At 37.7% G+C, this 13211-nt stretch overlaps 4 protein-coding genes across 5 annotated transcripts; all 4 read left to right on the top strand.

Annotated features, from left to right (window-relative positions):
* On the top strand, positions 1–2700 carry LOC111408354. Its single transcript, XM_023038123.1, has 3 exons — positions 1–140; positions 1111–2218; positions 2585–2700. The coding sequence occupies exons 1-3, from the start codon at positions 123–125 to the stop codon at positions 2698–2700; spliced, it is 1242 nt and encodes a 413-aa protein (XP_022893891.1). The 5' UTR covers positions 1–122.
* Positions 2189–3884, top strand: LOC111407383 (protein neuralized-like). 2 transcript variants are annotated; one of them, XM_023036809.1, is made up of 3 exons: positions 2189–2917; positions 3135–3225; positions 3531–3884. In XM_023036809.1, exons 1-3 carry the CDS (start codon positions 2761–2763, stop codon positions 3646–3648), a joined length of 366 nt encoding a protein of 121 aa, XP_022892577.1. In that variant the 5' UTR covers positions 2189–2760; the 3' UTR covers positions 3649–3884. The 2 variants fall into 2 exon arrangements, with proteins under 2 accessions (XP_022892577.1, XP_022892576.1); XM_023036808.1 differs by having other exon boundaries at positions 2199–2917; positions 3126–3225.
* A 702-nt stretch (positions 3885–4586) lies between these two features.
* LOC111407380 (uncharacterized protein sll0103-like) lies at positions 4587–7898 on the top strand. The gene is made up of 2 exons (XM_023036805.1): positions 4587–4661; positions 5539–7898. Exons 1-2 carry the CDS (start codon positions 4641–4643, stop codon positions 7498–7500), a joined length of 1983 nt encoding a protein of 660 aa, XP_022892573.1. The 5' UTR covers positions 4587–4640; the 3' UTR covers positions 7501–7898.
* A 1859-nt stretch (positions 7899–9757) lies between these two features.
* LOC111407382 lies at positions 9758–13142 on the top strand. The gene is made up of 2 exons (XM_023036807.1): positions 9758–9930; positions 10900–13142. The coding sequence occupies exons 1-2, from the start codon at positions 9913–9915 to the stop codon at positions 12601–12603; spliced, it is 1722 nt and encodes a 573-aa protein (XP_022892575.1). The 5' UTR covers positions 9758–9912; the 3' UTR covers positions 12604–13142.
* Positions 13143–13211: the final 69 nt, after the last annotated feature.

The raw sequence follows: 13211 nt of genomic DNA, 5'->3' as shown, positions 1-13211 counted from the left end.
ATTAATGGGGCGCTCCTCCTCCTCCTCCTCGTCCTCCTCCTTCTCCTTCTCCTCATCCTTCTTCTTTTCCAAATATATATTCCAAAAACCAACCTCCTTAGTACAAGACTAACGCAAGAAAAATGAGCTCAACAGAAAGTGTAAGATTTCTTCCCTTTCTTCTTTATCTTTTTGGGTGTATATGCACGATTTTATATATTTATTTGAAATATGAATGTTCATGTTCTCGATGTTCTTTGAATTCGCTGATCATGTGTTGGGTGCTATAACCGTTATGATTATCGGGTAAATTGGTTGACTTGAAAAGAAAATCCGTTTACTCTTCAAAAATTGGTTGTTTCTATCAGGGTTTGAAGTTTTCAGACTGATTTAGAAAGAAATTGATGCTTATTGACTTGTTTTAGTAGATTAGAGAACAGATATTTGGTTTACTGTGTTACCACAGCAGGGTTTAAGTATAACATTTGGTGATCTATTTATTGACATCACGACTTTTAGAATTTCCAAGAATAATACAATTTTAATTGATTGCTTAATGGGTTGCAGGTTATAGTGGTTTATAATTTTTATTAGTAGATTTACTGGTTCAATATTTGGAATTCTATGATACGAGGGGAGGGGTACGGTCTTTACATGGAAAGGTTGAATTTCACACGTGGAGTTTACTGTTGTATGCGCGATAATAAAAATTCTAGGTTGCTTAAGAAATAGTCTTGTGCTGAAGTAATGATAATTATAGTCTTTAATCAGTTCACCCCAGAATCGTTTTTTCAGAATGTATCGAAACATCACCCTAATATCCTGAGTTTTCCAATCTTCTCTGGATCAGTAGGACTAATGGATGACTGTAGTTTGATAGATGGGATATCAACAATCTCTTGAAGCAACAAATGGGATTTAATAATAATATCAACTATATGAAATCTAATAGTTACCTGTATACAGAATTTTCTTTTCTTTTGGTTTAGATTAAACTTTTACCTTCCATAGTTGATGAGCTGAAAAAAATCCTTAAGCTGAAAAATTTTGGTGTTATGAGTTTTACGGTATCATTTGCACAGATATTGATTTTAGTAAGTTAAATGCTTTGAAATTTCATTTTTGTCGCAGAATACATGTGCTATTTGCTTGGGTAATGTCACAACAGGACAAGCCATCTTTACAGCCGAGTGCTCCCATTCGTTCCACTTTGGCTGCATTGGCAATAGTGTCTCACATGGCAATTTCAATTGCCCTATTTGCCGTGCAAAATGGAATTGTCTCCCTGTCTCTATGCCCAACTTCGACCCTAATGTTCCACCCCGACAATTCCCTACTCGCTTCTCCAATGTTTCTCAACCACTGACGCTGCCAACTCCTCCATCTGAGCCCGAGTCTCTTGTTTTCTCTGATGATGAGCCCTTACCCATAATCACTAGCGAACCTACCTCTTCTTCTTCACTTGCTGGTCTGCAAAGTGTCAATATCAAGTCCATTCCTGAACGTCCCGTGCTTGCAGCTTCTGAATCCATCTCTCAGTTTGCAGTTCTTGTTGGAGTACGTGCACCTCCACTATCAGATAATGCACGGCACCTTGAGCGTGCGCCTATTGACCTTGTTACTGTACTAGATGTTAGTGGCAGTATGCATGGCTCAAAGTTACATCTCCTGAAGCGAGCTGCTCACTTTGTCGTAGATAACTTGGGACCTTCTGACCGACTTTCAATAGTTTCTTTCTCATCTACTGCTCGGAGAATCTTTCCCTTGCGTAGAATAACTGGCAATGGCCATGAAGATGCTAGAAGGGCTATTGATTCACTTCAAGCAAGTGGTATGACTAATATTGTGGAAGGCCTGAAGAAGGGGGTTCGTGTTCTTGAAGAAAGGCATCTGCAGAATCCAGTTGCAAGCATCATATTCTTATCTGATGGGAAGGATACTTGCTACCGTAGGTCAATAATTCAAAATTCCTCAAATCCAGGACAAAGTCCCAGACTAAATCCTGAATATCTACATCTTATGCCTGATTCGATCTGTCCTAGAAACAGAGGAAGCCAAGATGAAAGCCAGCAGCAAAGATTTCCAGTCCACACATTCGGTTTTGGTACGGATCACGATCCTGTTGCAATGCATGCCATATCCGATGAATCAGGTGGCACCTTCTCTTTCATTGAATCTTATGAAATGGTGCAAGATGCTTTTGCATTTGATGAATTATCCAACATCCAAATGTTAAGGGGTATGTACTCTCTTGCGTACCATATGAAGGGAAGATTTTTTGTCTGTAATTAGTAAAATAATCTTCTCAAGATGTTTGGTATCAACGAATTTAGGCAATGATATTCGTCATTCATAATCTCGTGTGAAATTGGCTACAAATTGTCCAGAAGCTATTCAGGATTCTTGGTGCTTGCGCTCTATATCTGTGGTTTATAACTAAAATCCCGTTTTGCTAAATCACAGTGGACCAAAAAATCTGCTCGAGGACTCGAGCCATACAATAGTGACAATTGTGTGTCTGTCCTTTTACATTGTGCTAACTTGTGATTCTTCCAGCTTTGGAATTTATGTAATTTTTGAATACTAAGACTTATTATCTGACTAGTTTTAGTCTTCAATATAAGCAGACTGGAGGTTTGGTTAGGAGTGTTAATGGATCGTCCAGATTCTCAGAAGGCATTAACCATCCCACTATTTGTAGAACTGTTTATGAGACTATGATTATGCAATTTCACATTTGAATTGAATCCTTGCTTCCCTAATTATGGTCAGGAGTGGGAGATGATTAATGATCTGAGAGCAGATGTTGCAAAACTTCAGCAAGGAATGAACCACATGCAAAGGATGTTAGAAGCTTGCATGGACATGCAGCTGGAATTGCAACGGTCAGTCCGACAGGAAGTCTCAGCCGCTCTTAATCGTACAGGCAGTGGACAAGGTCTGTTTGTAATCTTGATGTTATAAACCTATTCAAGCCCTACAAAAGTGTTTTTGCCTTCATCATTCGCTTATGTAGTCATTTCTGGTGTTTTACTCCCCTTTCAATGGCCCCCCTTATTAAATGCCCTAGAAAAAGCAAAAATCTTCTGCCATCCATTATATACTGTTGGCTGTAATTGTTTTTATTAATGCACGTGCATACGCAGGGATTGCAGAGACTTCAGAGGATGGGTCTAAATGGGGTCAGGTTAGAAAGGGTACCTGCTGTGTTTGTTGTGATAACCACATTGATTCTTTATTGTACAGGTATGGCAACCTATTATATTATGCTAAGTTATACGCACTACCAAAATTGATACACAACTCCATGGCACACCCATTATGCCAAATATACTAGTTTGAAGTATAATGTACTCATTTCATTGTCAAATTCTCAAATTTTTACATAAAATGGCCCTCCTCTAGAGTACCGTTCTTGGCTTAATAGGATCACAAAGGAGGTGAATTACATACTATTTCATGTCAGTACAGTTTTTTTGAGTTTGTATAGATTTTATTTTTCTGGCCAAACTATATTCCCTTACAGATGTTTTCTGTGTCTTAATCTGCAGATGTGGGCACATGTGCACTTGTTCTAAATGTGCAAACGAGTTGGTTCGCAGAGGAGGGAAGTGTCCATTATGTCGTGCACCAATTGTAGAGGTGATTAGAGCTTACTCTATACTGTAAAAGAACGATAGAGAATAAAATTCGCAGTCTTTAAGATCGATTGAGAAGATACATTGGAGCTGTGATCGATTTTACTGTCTGAAGCTCCTATGATCCTTATGTGCAGTGTGTTTAGCTAGCCACTGTTATTCTGATTATATGTGGAACGCTTTGCATTGTATTATTGGAACCACAAATAGTGCTTACTGCTTCCTAATTCATTCGTAAATAATAATTCAATTCTTTTCTGGAGAAAATAGCGAGATTTCTCGTATCATAGATGTGATAAGATACACGCGTGACATATTTTTTGCTTATTATAAAAGTTAAAAAGTCTATTGTCCAACTCAGATTTTTGGCTTTTGGAGCCTTAAATTACTTAGCTATCATTGTTTGTGTTGCCTAACAAATTGGGACAACTTTTTTCTTTTTTATTCACCTTGTTTTTTCCTAGAATTTGGCAATGAAATCTACCACAGTTAAGGCAATATTATCTATATATGATTAATTTATACCTAGAAATCTCTTAGAAGAAAGGATATCTATTGATAATTACAAGAAATCGTCAATCCAATCTCAACATCTGCCCCCAAAGCAATTTCACTTGTAAACGTAGTATTAAAAACGGCAGGATACAAAATTGACAAATCGATTGTGTTACTAATAGGGATGAGTTTCGCTAGAAACTAGTCGAACCACATGGGTTATTTATAATGACAAAGGAAGAATCGGACTAATTACGTGCAAGGATACGTAGTATTTGTTTGTATCCACAACCACCTCGTGAACTTATCTTCCTCTATTGTTTTTAATTATTTCCGTTTTTATTTAAAAAATCAACGTCACAAAAAGTCAACACTTCCAAAGCGTTGTTTAAACGCGACACGTCGAACGACCATTTTTCATTCATTAAAAACTCCAAAATCTTAACGCGTAGACCGCGTAATGGGACCCTTCTATATATATTCCACAGGAAAAAACCCACCTCCCTCACTAATAGAACAAAAGAAACAATGAGTTCATCAGCACACACTGTAAGTTTTCTTCCCTCTTTTTCTTGAGATACATATATATACATACATTACCCATGTTTTGTATAAACAACATAGTACGGTGGTGTACACAAAATGCTGACTTATTTTTTCTTCTTTTATACTGTGTACTAAATGTCTAAATTGACGTTTTCCTTAATGCATATCTGCTTCCATGGATGAATTTTCTTTTTTTCTTTTCTTTTTTTTTTCTCTCTCTAGATTGGCCATGATAATTTTACTGTTTCCAAGGTTTTGAGTAAACTATTTTGTGATTTATTCTCTAAATTCCTCATATTTTTTAAGAATTTTGGAAAAAGTTTCCACAATTTTGATTGATTTCTTAAACAGTTGCAAGTTTGATGTGGTTCATATGTAGATTTTGTGGCTCAATATCTAAAATGATATTTCATCGAACAAAGGTTGAATTTTGCTATAATGGGCTGATTAAGAAATTTTATTTTGTTGTCATGGATGTAAATGTATAATCAACCTGTAGGGAAAGCTGTGTAGGACACAAAGAAGTAAGTACTTGCCATTAATGAAACGATGGCAAAGATTACTTTTCTCGTAGTGATATTTTAATCCGTAGTCAGTTGGCCAAGTCGCAATTTTCGAAAATTGTACTAAAGCATCGACACATCATGAAATCCCTTTCTGTATAACTAATATGATTAATGAATGATCATTCGAGTATTCATCTTTTCTCTCTCAATTTATGGTTCATTTTGTGACTTGTGCCGAATATATGATGTGTATTTTCATAGTTTTTCGGCCTTTCTATATATATGTTCTTATCTTGTTCAATCTCATGTACTGACACTATAAATAATGCCTGATTTGGTAAGATATTGCTTATAAAATTTGATTCTGTTTGCAGAATGTTTGTGCTATTTGCTCGAAGAGGTTTGCTACAGGGCAAGGCCAAGCCATCTTTACTGCTGAGTGCTGCCACTCCTTCCATTTCGGCTGTGTTAGCAAGAGTGTCTCGAATGGCAATTACGCTTGCCCTGTTTGCCATGCCAAATGGAATAATCTCCCATTCAGTATGCCTACTTTTGTTGCTAATGTTCCTCCGCCAAAATCCTCAAATCCCGTATCTTTTGGATTTCAAATCCCGCCACCCTCAGCTTTTGGATTCCATATCCAGCCACAACCTGCATTTGGACGACCATTCGATCCATGGGCCGAACTTGGTCCCGAGTCCCTTGTTTTCTCAGATGATGAACCCTTGCTCACAATCACTGCTAATTCTAATTCTTCGGATTCACGTGATGGGCTACAAAGTGTCAAAATCAAGTCCATTCCTGAGCGTCCTGCCATTGCTGCTTCAGAATCCCTCTCTCAATTTGCAGTTCTTGTTGGAGTACGGGCACCACCTCTATCAGATAATGCATGTCTCTTAGATCGTGCACCTATTGACCTTGTTGCTGTACTAGACATTAGTGGCAGCATGAATGGCTCAAAGTTAAATTTGGTGAAGCGTGCTGTTCATTTTGTCGTAGATAACTTGGGCCCTTCTGACAGACTTTCTATAGTTTGTTTCTCATCTGATGCTCGTAGATTATTTCCCTTGCGCAGAATGACTGACAACGGCCGAGAAGATGCGAAAAGGGCCGTTGATTCAGTTGTAGCAAATGGTTCGACTAATATTGTCGAAGGACTAAAGAAGGGGGTCCGTGTTCTTGAAGAAAGGCGTCAACAAAATCCAGTTGCAAGCATCATATTCTTATCTGATGGACAGGACACTTGCTCCAGTGGCTTATTTTTTCAAACTTCCTCACAGCCTCCACAATATCTACATCTTTTGCCTGGTTCCATCTGTCCCAGAAACAGAGGAACCCAAGATCAAGTCCAGCAGCAAACATTTCCTGTCCATGCATTCGGTTTCGGTTCAGACCACGACCCTGTCGCAATGCATGCCATTTCTGATGAATCGGGCGGCACCTTTTCCTTCATTGAGTCCTATGAAATGATACAAGATGCTTTTGCAAGCTGTATCGGTGGTCTACTAAGTGTGGTGAACCAGAGGCTTCAAATAATTATGAGATCGGCGTCAAATGGTGTAGAAATCAAATCAATTTCTTCTGGAAGATATGCAAGCAAAATCTCCGATCAAGGTTGTCGAGGCATAATTAATGTCGGGGACCTCTACGCGGATGAGGAAAAAGAATTTCTGATCAACTTGTCGGTCCCTGTACTTCGAGGTGCTGAAGATGAAGAAGGTCAGGGAAAGACATCGCTTTTGGATATAGTGTGTTCTTATAGAGATATTGTATCAAAAGAGATTGTCCGAGTAGAAGTTGACCTAGTTGAAATACGTCGACCAAAAGTTGTCTCTCCCCAAGATAAGGTAGTTCACCTGGAGGTTGATCGACAGAGAAATAGGCTATGGGCAGCAGAAGGCATTGCAGAGGCACAAAGGTTGGCAGAAACAGGAAATTTTACTGGTGCACAGGCTGTGCTCTCGAACAGGAGATCGAAACTTCTCTCTTCAGCATCTGCCCAAGCAGGTGATGGTCTATGTACGTGGCTTGAATCTGAGCTGAAAGAAACTGAACAAAGAATGGGAAGTCGACAGGTGTATCAACAATCAGGTCGAGCTTTTGCACTCTCTGGAATGAACTCACACGCTTATCAAAGGGCCACAACTAGAGGCAATGCAGTGCCGGGAGCAGAAGCACAAACTTTGAGCTTTGGACAAGCCTCCACTACTCCTTTCTCTGCACCAGCTGCAGCTAAAATTAGCTTTGGTGCCTACACAACTCCTAATATGGCCAATATGGTGAATAAATCTCAGCAACTAAACAAGACAAGCGCATCAACTCCAAGTAAGGAATAAAATATCTTATCATCAGTTGGTCATTCTATCAGCTCGACTGTGTTTGGATCGATTATCAGAAAATTATCGTACTTAATTTCCCATTCCAATGCTTTCTTGGTAGATACAATATCAAGTCTTGCAGTACTAGTCATATTTCGTACCTTGTATAATAGGAAATTTATATTATCATTTGTAACATTGTGTAGTTCAAAGTCCTTCTGTGTTGTAAGTTGAGCTCAAAGTTTCACTTTGAAAACGCCTTTCTTCATGTCAAATCTTTGTGGATTAAGAGCTGGTATTATTTAGGATTACTGCATCATAAATGATAGTCTTTATGCTAATCATGTTAAATAATATGGAACGTTATTGTACCTTAATTGCCATTTTGGCGTGCTTTTTGTGCTACAATCGTTCAACAGTGGATTAGGTGTTAGAAATGATCATCTAATTTCTGGGGCTTCGATTGAAAAGGTTCCTATATTCTATTTTGCAATTTTCATTTCTCAATCTATTGATCTGTTGTTTTAATCACTGTTTCTGTTCATTACAACAGTTATAATTTTTATCATATTATTTTAATTTCAAAAATACAATATGTTGTTATAATTTAATATTCAATTATATTTATCCGCGAAAGATTAAAAGTTACATTATTTATTCTACCGACGATTGGACAGGTTCACAGTATATAATAATATAATATTTAATCACAATATTATAATAGAGTATTATTATATTATGGTGTTGATCATAAAACATAATGATAAGTATATTAATGGAGAACCCGGTTCATGACTATATATTAGATCTTCCAACATAATTTTTTAGCTTCATCCTAGTTTACTTATAAATAGTTTACATCTCTACAAACTATATATAGGACCATTAAATGTTTGCCGCGTTTTGTACTGAAAACACTCAAAATGTCAAATATGACGTTTTGAGATTTCAGTGTATATATATATAATTTTTTTTTTCAAAAATTCATTTTCGAAAATAGGAAAAAGAATGCGTTTTTACTATTTTAGAAAATCGAAAACATAGAACAGCATGAAAACAGCAAAGAGAACAGCCCCTTAATGTTTCTGTTTAATTATTTACATATTACCTTCTCAAGTCCGTATATATTTTATCTAGTTGTAATTTCTCATCAAGTTTAGAGGAGGAACTAACAATTTTAAAGTGATTCAACAAATATGAAGAGATTAAAGAAATCAATATATGACATCGATTTATGAAAAGTTAACAATCTTGATGAGATTAAACAAGTTTGTTGATGAAAAACAATCTTGATCATAAAATATGGTCAATAATCTTTGCACGGAAATAGATTAATTTTTCTCCTGAGTCTTTTATATAAATTTTTTTTTATTTTTTTATTTTTTAAATTTCTCTAACATATCCTTTTACTCGAAAATTTCAATGACTTCTATGGATCCTTATACGAGAATCACTAATGAAGATCCAAATGAGTTTCTTCTTTTCTCTAAGCTGTGCCCATTTCACTTTTATTTCCTATATGACGAATGTTTTTGGTCTATTTTGATTCTTCAAGTAATGAATTTACTTTTTCGGTAGTAGGATTTTGATTTAATGACCACTGCTCATACCTAAACCAATCATCAAAATGTGGTATACATGTGACGAGTCATTAGTCTAAGTGAACTTATTAAGCAATCGATATTTCATTATTTAGACTGTGATGCAACCGAAAGCTATAGCAAACTAGCCGAGCCAATAAAAAAGCAATTCTAATCAAATATCAACCTACAAACAATTGTGACATGATAATGAACTATGACATGACATCTAACCGACCAATATATATTCTACTCTGTATATACATAGGTCATTTTCATTTGTATCTCCCTCACCCAAAATTTAGATGCAAAGGGTCATCGAACTATCCCGATTCTACTGAATTGCACTCTTATGGTGTCTTTGCGCAATATAAAGGGACAGAAACTCGACTTGTTCTATTAGCAACGGGATCCGCTCGGATTTTGAAGTCAACAGCTCTTACAAGAGGAAAACTGAAAATTGAAAGTAAAAAAGAACTCAATGCGATTGTATGTGAGCATATGATGAACAGATGACGGTGCAATTACCCACTCTTGTTTTATAGAAAATTATACATAATTTGGCTTCCAAAGTTCCAATGTCAATAGGATTGTCAACCTCGATTGTACAAGAAGAGTAATTCATCCGGGAATTACAATGTAACAAAAAAGTCAGCATAACCAAGGATTTCTTTGAAAGCGACACGTCCAGACGATGGATTCAAGGACAACTCCGGAGCCTTAACATAAAAGCTACACGTAGGCAAGTTAATGGGGCCCTCCTCCTCCTCCTCCTCCTCATCCTTCTTCTTTTTTTCCCTATATATATTCCAAAAACCCACCTCCTTAGTACAAGACTAACGCAAGAAAAATGAGCTCAACAGAAAGTGTAAGATTTGTTCCCTTTCTTCTTTATCTTTTTGGGTGTATATGCACGATTTTATATATTTATTTGAAATATGAATGTTCATGTTCTCGATGTTCTTTGAATTCGCTGATCATGTGTTGGGTGCTATAACCGTTATGATTATCGGGTAAATTGGTTGACTTGAAAAGAAAATCCGTTTACTCTTCAAAAATTGGTTGTTTCTATCAGGGTTTGAAGTTTTAAGACTGATTTAGAAAGAAATTGATGCTTATTGACTTGTTTTAGTAGATTAGAGAACAGATATTTGTTTTACTGTGTTACCACAGCAGGGTTTAAGTATAACATTTGGTGATCTATTTATTGACATCACGACTTTTAGAATTTCCAAGAATAATACAATTTTAATTGATTGCTTAATGGGTTGCAGGTTATAGTGGTTTATAATTTTTATTAGTAGATTTACTGGTTCAATATTTGGAATTCTATGATCCGAGGGAGGGGTACGGTCTTCACATGGAAATGTTGAATTTCACACGTGGAGTTTACTGTTGTATGCGCGATAATAAAAATTCTAGGTTGCTTAAGAAATAGTCTTGTGCTGAAGTAATGATAATTATAGTCTTTAATCAGTTCACCCCAGAATCGTTTTTTCAGAATGTATCGAAACATCACCCTAATATCCTGAGTTTTCCAATCTTCTCTGGATCAGTAGGACTAATGGATGACTGTAGTTTGATAGATGGGATATCAACAATCTCTTGAAGCAACAAATGGGATTTAATAATAATATCAACTATATGAAATCTAATAGTTACCTGTATACAGAATTTTCTTTTCTTTTGGTTTAGATTAAACTTTTACCTTCCATAGTTGATGAGCTGAAAAAAATCCTTAAGCTGAAAAATTTTGGTGTTATGAGTTTTACGGTATCATTTGCACAGATATTGATTTTAGTAAGTTAAATGCTTTGAAATTTCATTTTTGTCGCAGAATACATGTGCTATTTGCTTGGGTAATGTCACAACAGGACAAGCCATCTTTACAGCCGAGTGCTCCCATTCGTTCCACTTTGGCTGCATTGGCGATAGTGTCTCACATGGCAATTTCAATTGCCCTATTTGCCGTGCAAAATGGAATTGTCTCCCTGTCTCTATGCCCAACTTCGACCCTAATGTTCCACCCCGACAATTCCCTACTCACTTCTCCAATGTTTCTCAACCACTGACGCTGCCAACTCCTCCATCTGAGCCCGAGTCTCTTGTTTTCTCTGATGATGAGCCCTTACCCATAATCAATAGCGAACCTACCTCTTCTTCTTCACTTGCTGGTCTGCAAAGTGTCAATGTCAAGTCCATTCCTGAACGTCCCGTGCTTGCAGCTTCTGAATCCATCTCTCAGTTTGCAGTTCTTGTTGGAGTACGTGCACCTCCACTATCAGATAATGCACGGCACCTTGAGCGTGCGCCTATTGACCTTGTTACTGTACTAGATGTTAGTGGCAGTATGCATGGCTCAAAGTTACATCTCCTGAAGCGAGCTGCTCACTTTGTCGTAGATAACTTGGGACCTTCTGACCGACTTTCAATAGTTTCTTTCTCATCTACTGCTCGGAGAATCTTTCCCTTGCGTAGAATAACTGGCAATGGCCGTGAAGATGCTAGAAGGGCTATTGATTCACTTCAAGCAAGTGGTATGACTAATATTGTGGAAGGCCTGAAGAAGGGGGTTCGTGTTCTTGAAGAAAGGCATCTGCAGAATCCAGTTGCAAGCATCATATTCTTATCTGATGGGAAGGATACTTGCTACCGTAGGTCAATAATTCAAAATTCCTCAAATCCAGGACAAAGTCCCAGACTAAATCCTGAATATCTACATCTTATGCCTGATTCGATCTGTCCTAGAAACAGAGGAAGCCAAGATGAAAGCCAGCAGCAAAGATTTCCAGTCCACACATTCGGTTTTGGTACGGATCACGATCCTGTTGCAATGCATGCCATATCCGATGAATCAGGTGGCACCTTCTCTTTCATTGAATCTTATGAAATGGTGCAAGATGCTTTTGCAAGCTGTATTGGTGGTCTTCTAAGCGTGGTGGCTCAAGAACTGCGAATAACTGTGAGGTCAGCATCAAATGGTGTGGAAATCATATCAATTCCTTCTGGAAGATATGCAAGCGAAATCTCTGATCAAGGATGTCAAGGTGTAATCAATGTTGGGGACCTGTATGCGGATGAGGAAAAAGAATTTCTGGTCAACCTGTCGGTTCCAGTACTTCGAGGTGCTGAAAATGAAGAAAATGAGGGAAAGACATTGATTTTGGATGTAGTGTGTTCTTATAGAGACGTTGTATCAAAAGAGATGGTCCGTGTAGAAGGTGACCTAGTCGAGATACGTCGACCGAAAGTTCCATCCCCTGCAGATACGGCAGTTAACTTGGAAGTAGATCGGCAGAGAAATCGCCTATCAGCAGCAGAAGGCATTGCTGAGGCTCAAAGGATTGCAGAGACTGGAAATTTAACTGGTGCACGGGCTGCACTGTCAAGAAGGAGGGAAAGACTTCGTGCGTCGGCATCTACCCAAGCAGGGGACGGTCTCAGTAACTGGCTTGAAGCCGACTTAAAGAAACTGAAGATAGAATGGGAAGTCGTCAGTTGTACAACATACGAGGTCGAGCTTATGCACTCTCGGGAATGAGCTCACATGCTTATCAAAGAGCCGCAACTAGAGGGAGTGTAGTGCCGGGAGCAGAAGCACATAGAAACTCAAGCTCTGCTAGTGATGTCCCTACAGATTTAGCTGCTCCTTTTGCAAGTAATGCTATTTTTGCAGCCTACACAACTCCCAATATGGCCCATATGGTGAATAAATCTATGCAACTCAACCAGTCGAGTTCATCGACACCGAGCCAGGCTCCTACTCCTACTCCTACTGATGAATAGAATATATTATCATCCTCGATTAAATGGTTCAAGTATCACTGGGTTGGCTTGAAAGTCTTTACCGGAATAACATCTGTTTACCAGTTTAGTATCATTCTTGTTTAAGTATCACTGGATTGGCTTGAATGTCTAAGAAGGTAGAAGGTTCAGTCCGTTTGCCATTTTACTCGATCTTTATTGTCTCGAATGTGTGTAATAATGGTTCGATAGGTTTGCCATTTTGTCACTTGGACTGTGTTATTGACACTCTTATTCCTTTTCAATTGTGCTACAAGTACAACACTTTTTAGATTATTTTTTACAGCACTCTCACATCAAATAAGTGGACCCCACTATTAAATAATCGTGGAGGCCACTTTTGTG

The sequence above is a fragment of the Olea europaea genome, chromosome 13 (assembly GCF_002742605.1).
Source record: "Olea europaea var. sylvestris chromosome 13, O_europaea_v1, whole genome shotgun sequence".
NCBI lineage: Eukaryota > Viridiplantae > Streptophyta > Magnoliopsida > Lamiales > Oleaceae > Olea > Olea europaea.
The sequence above is the reverse complement of the archived record's forward strand: the minus strand, read 5'-3'. Positions and strand labels throughout refer to the sequence as shown.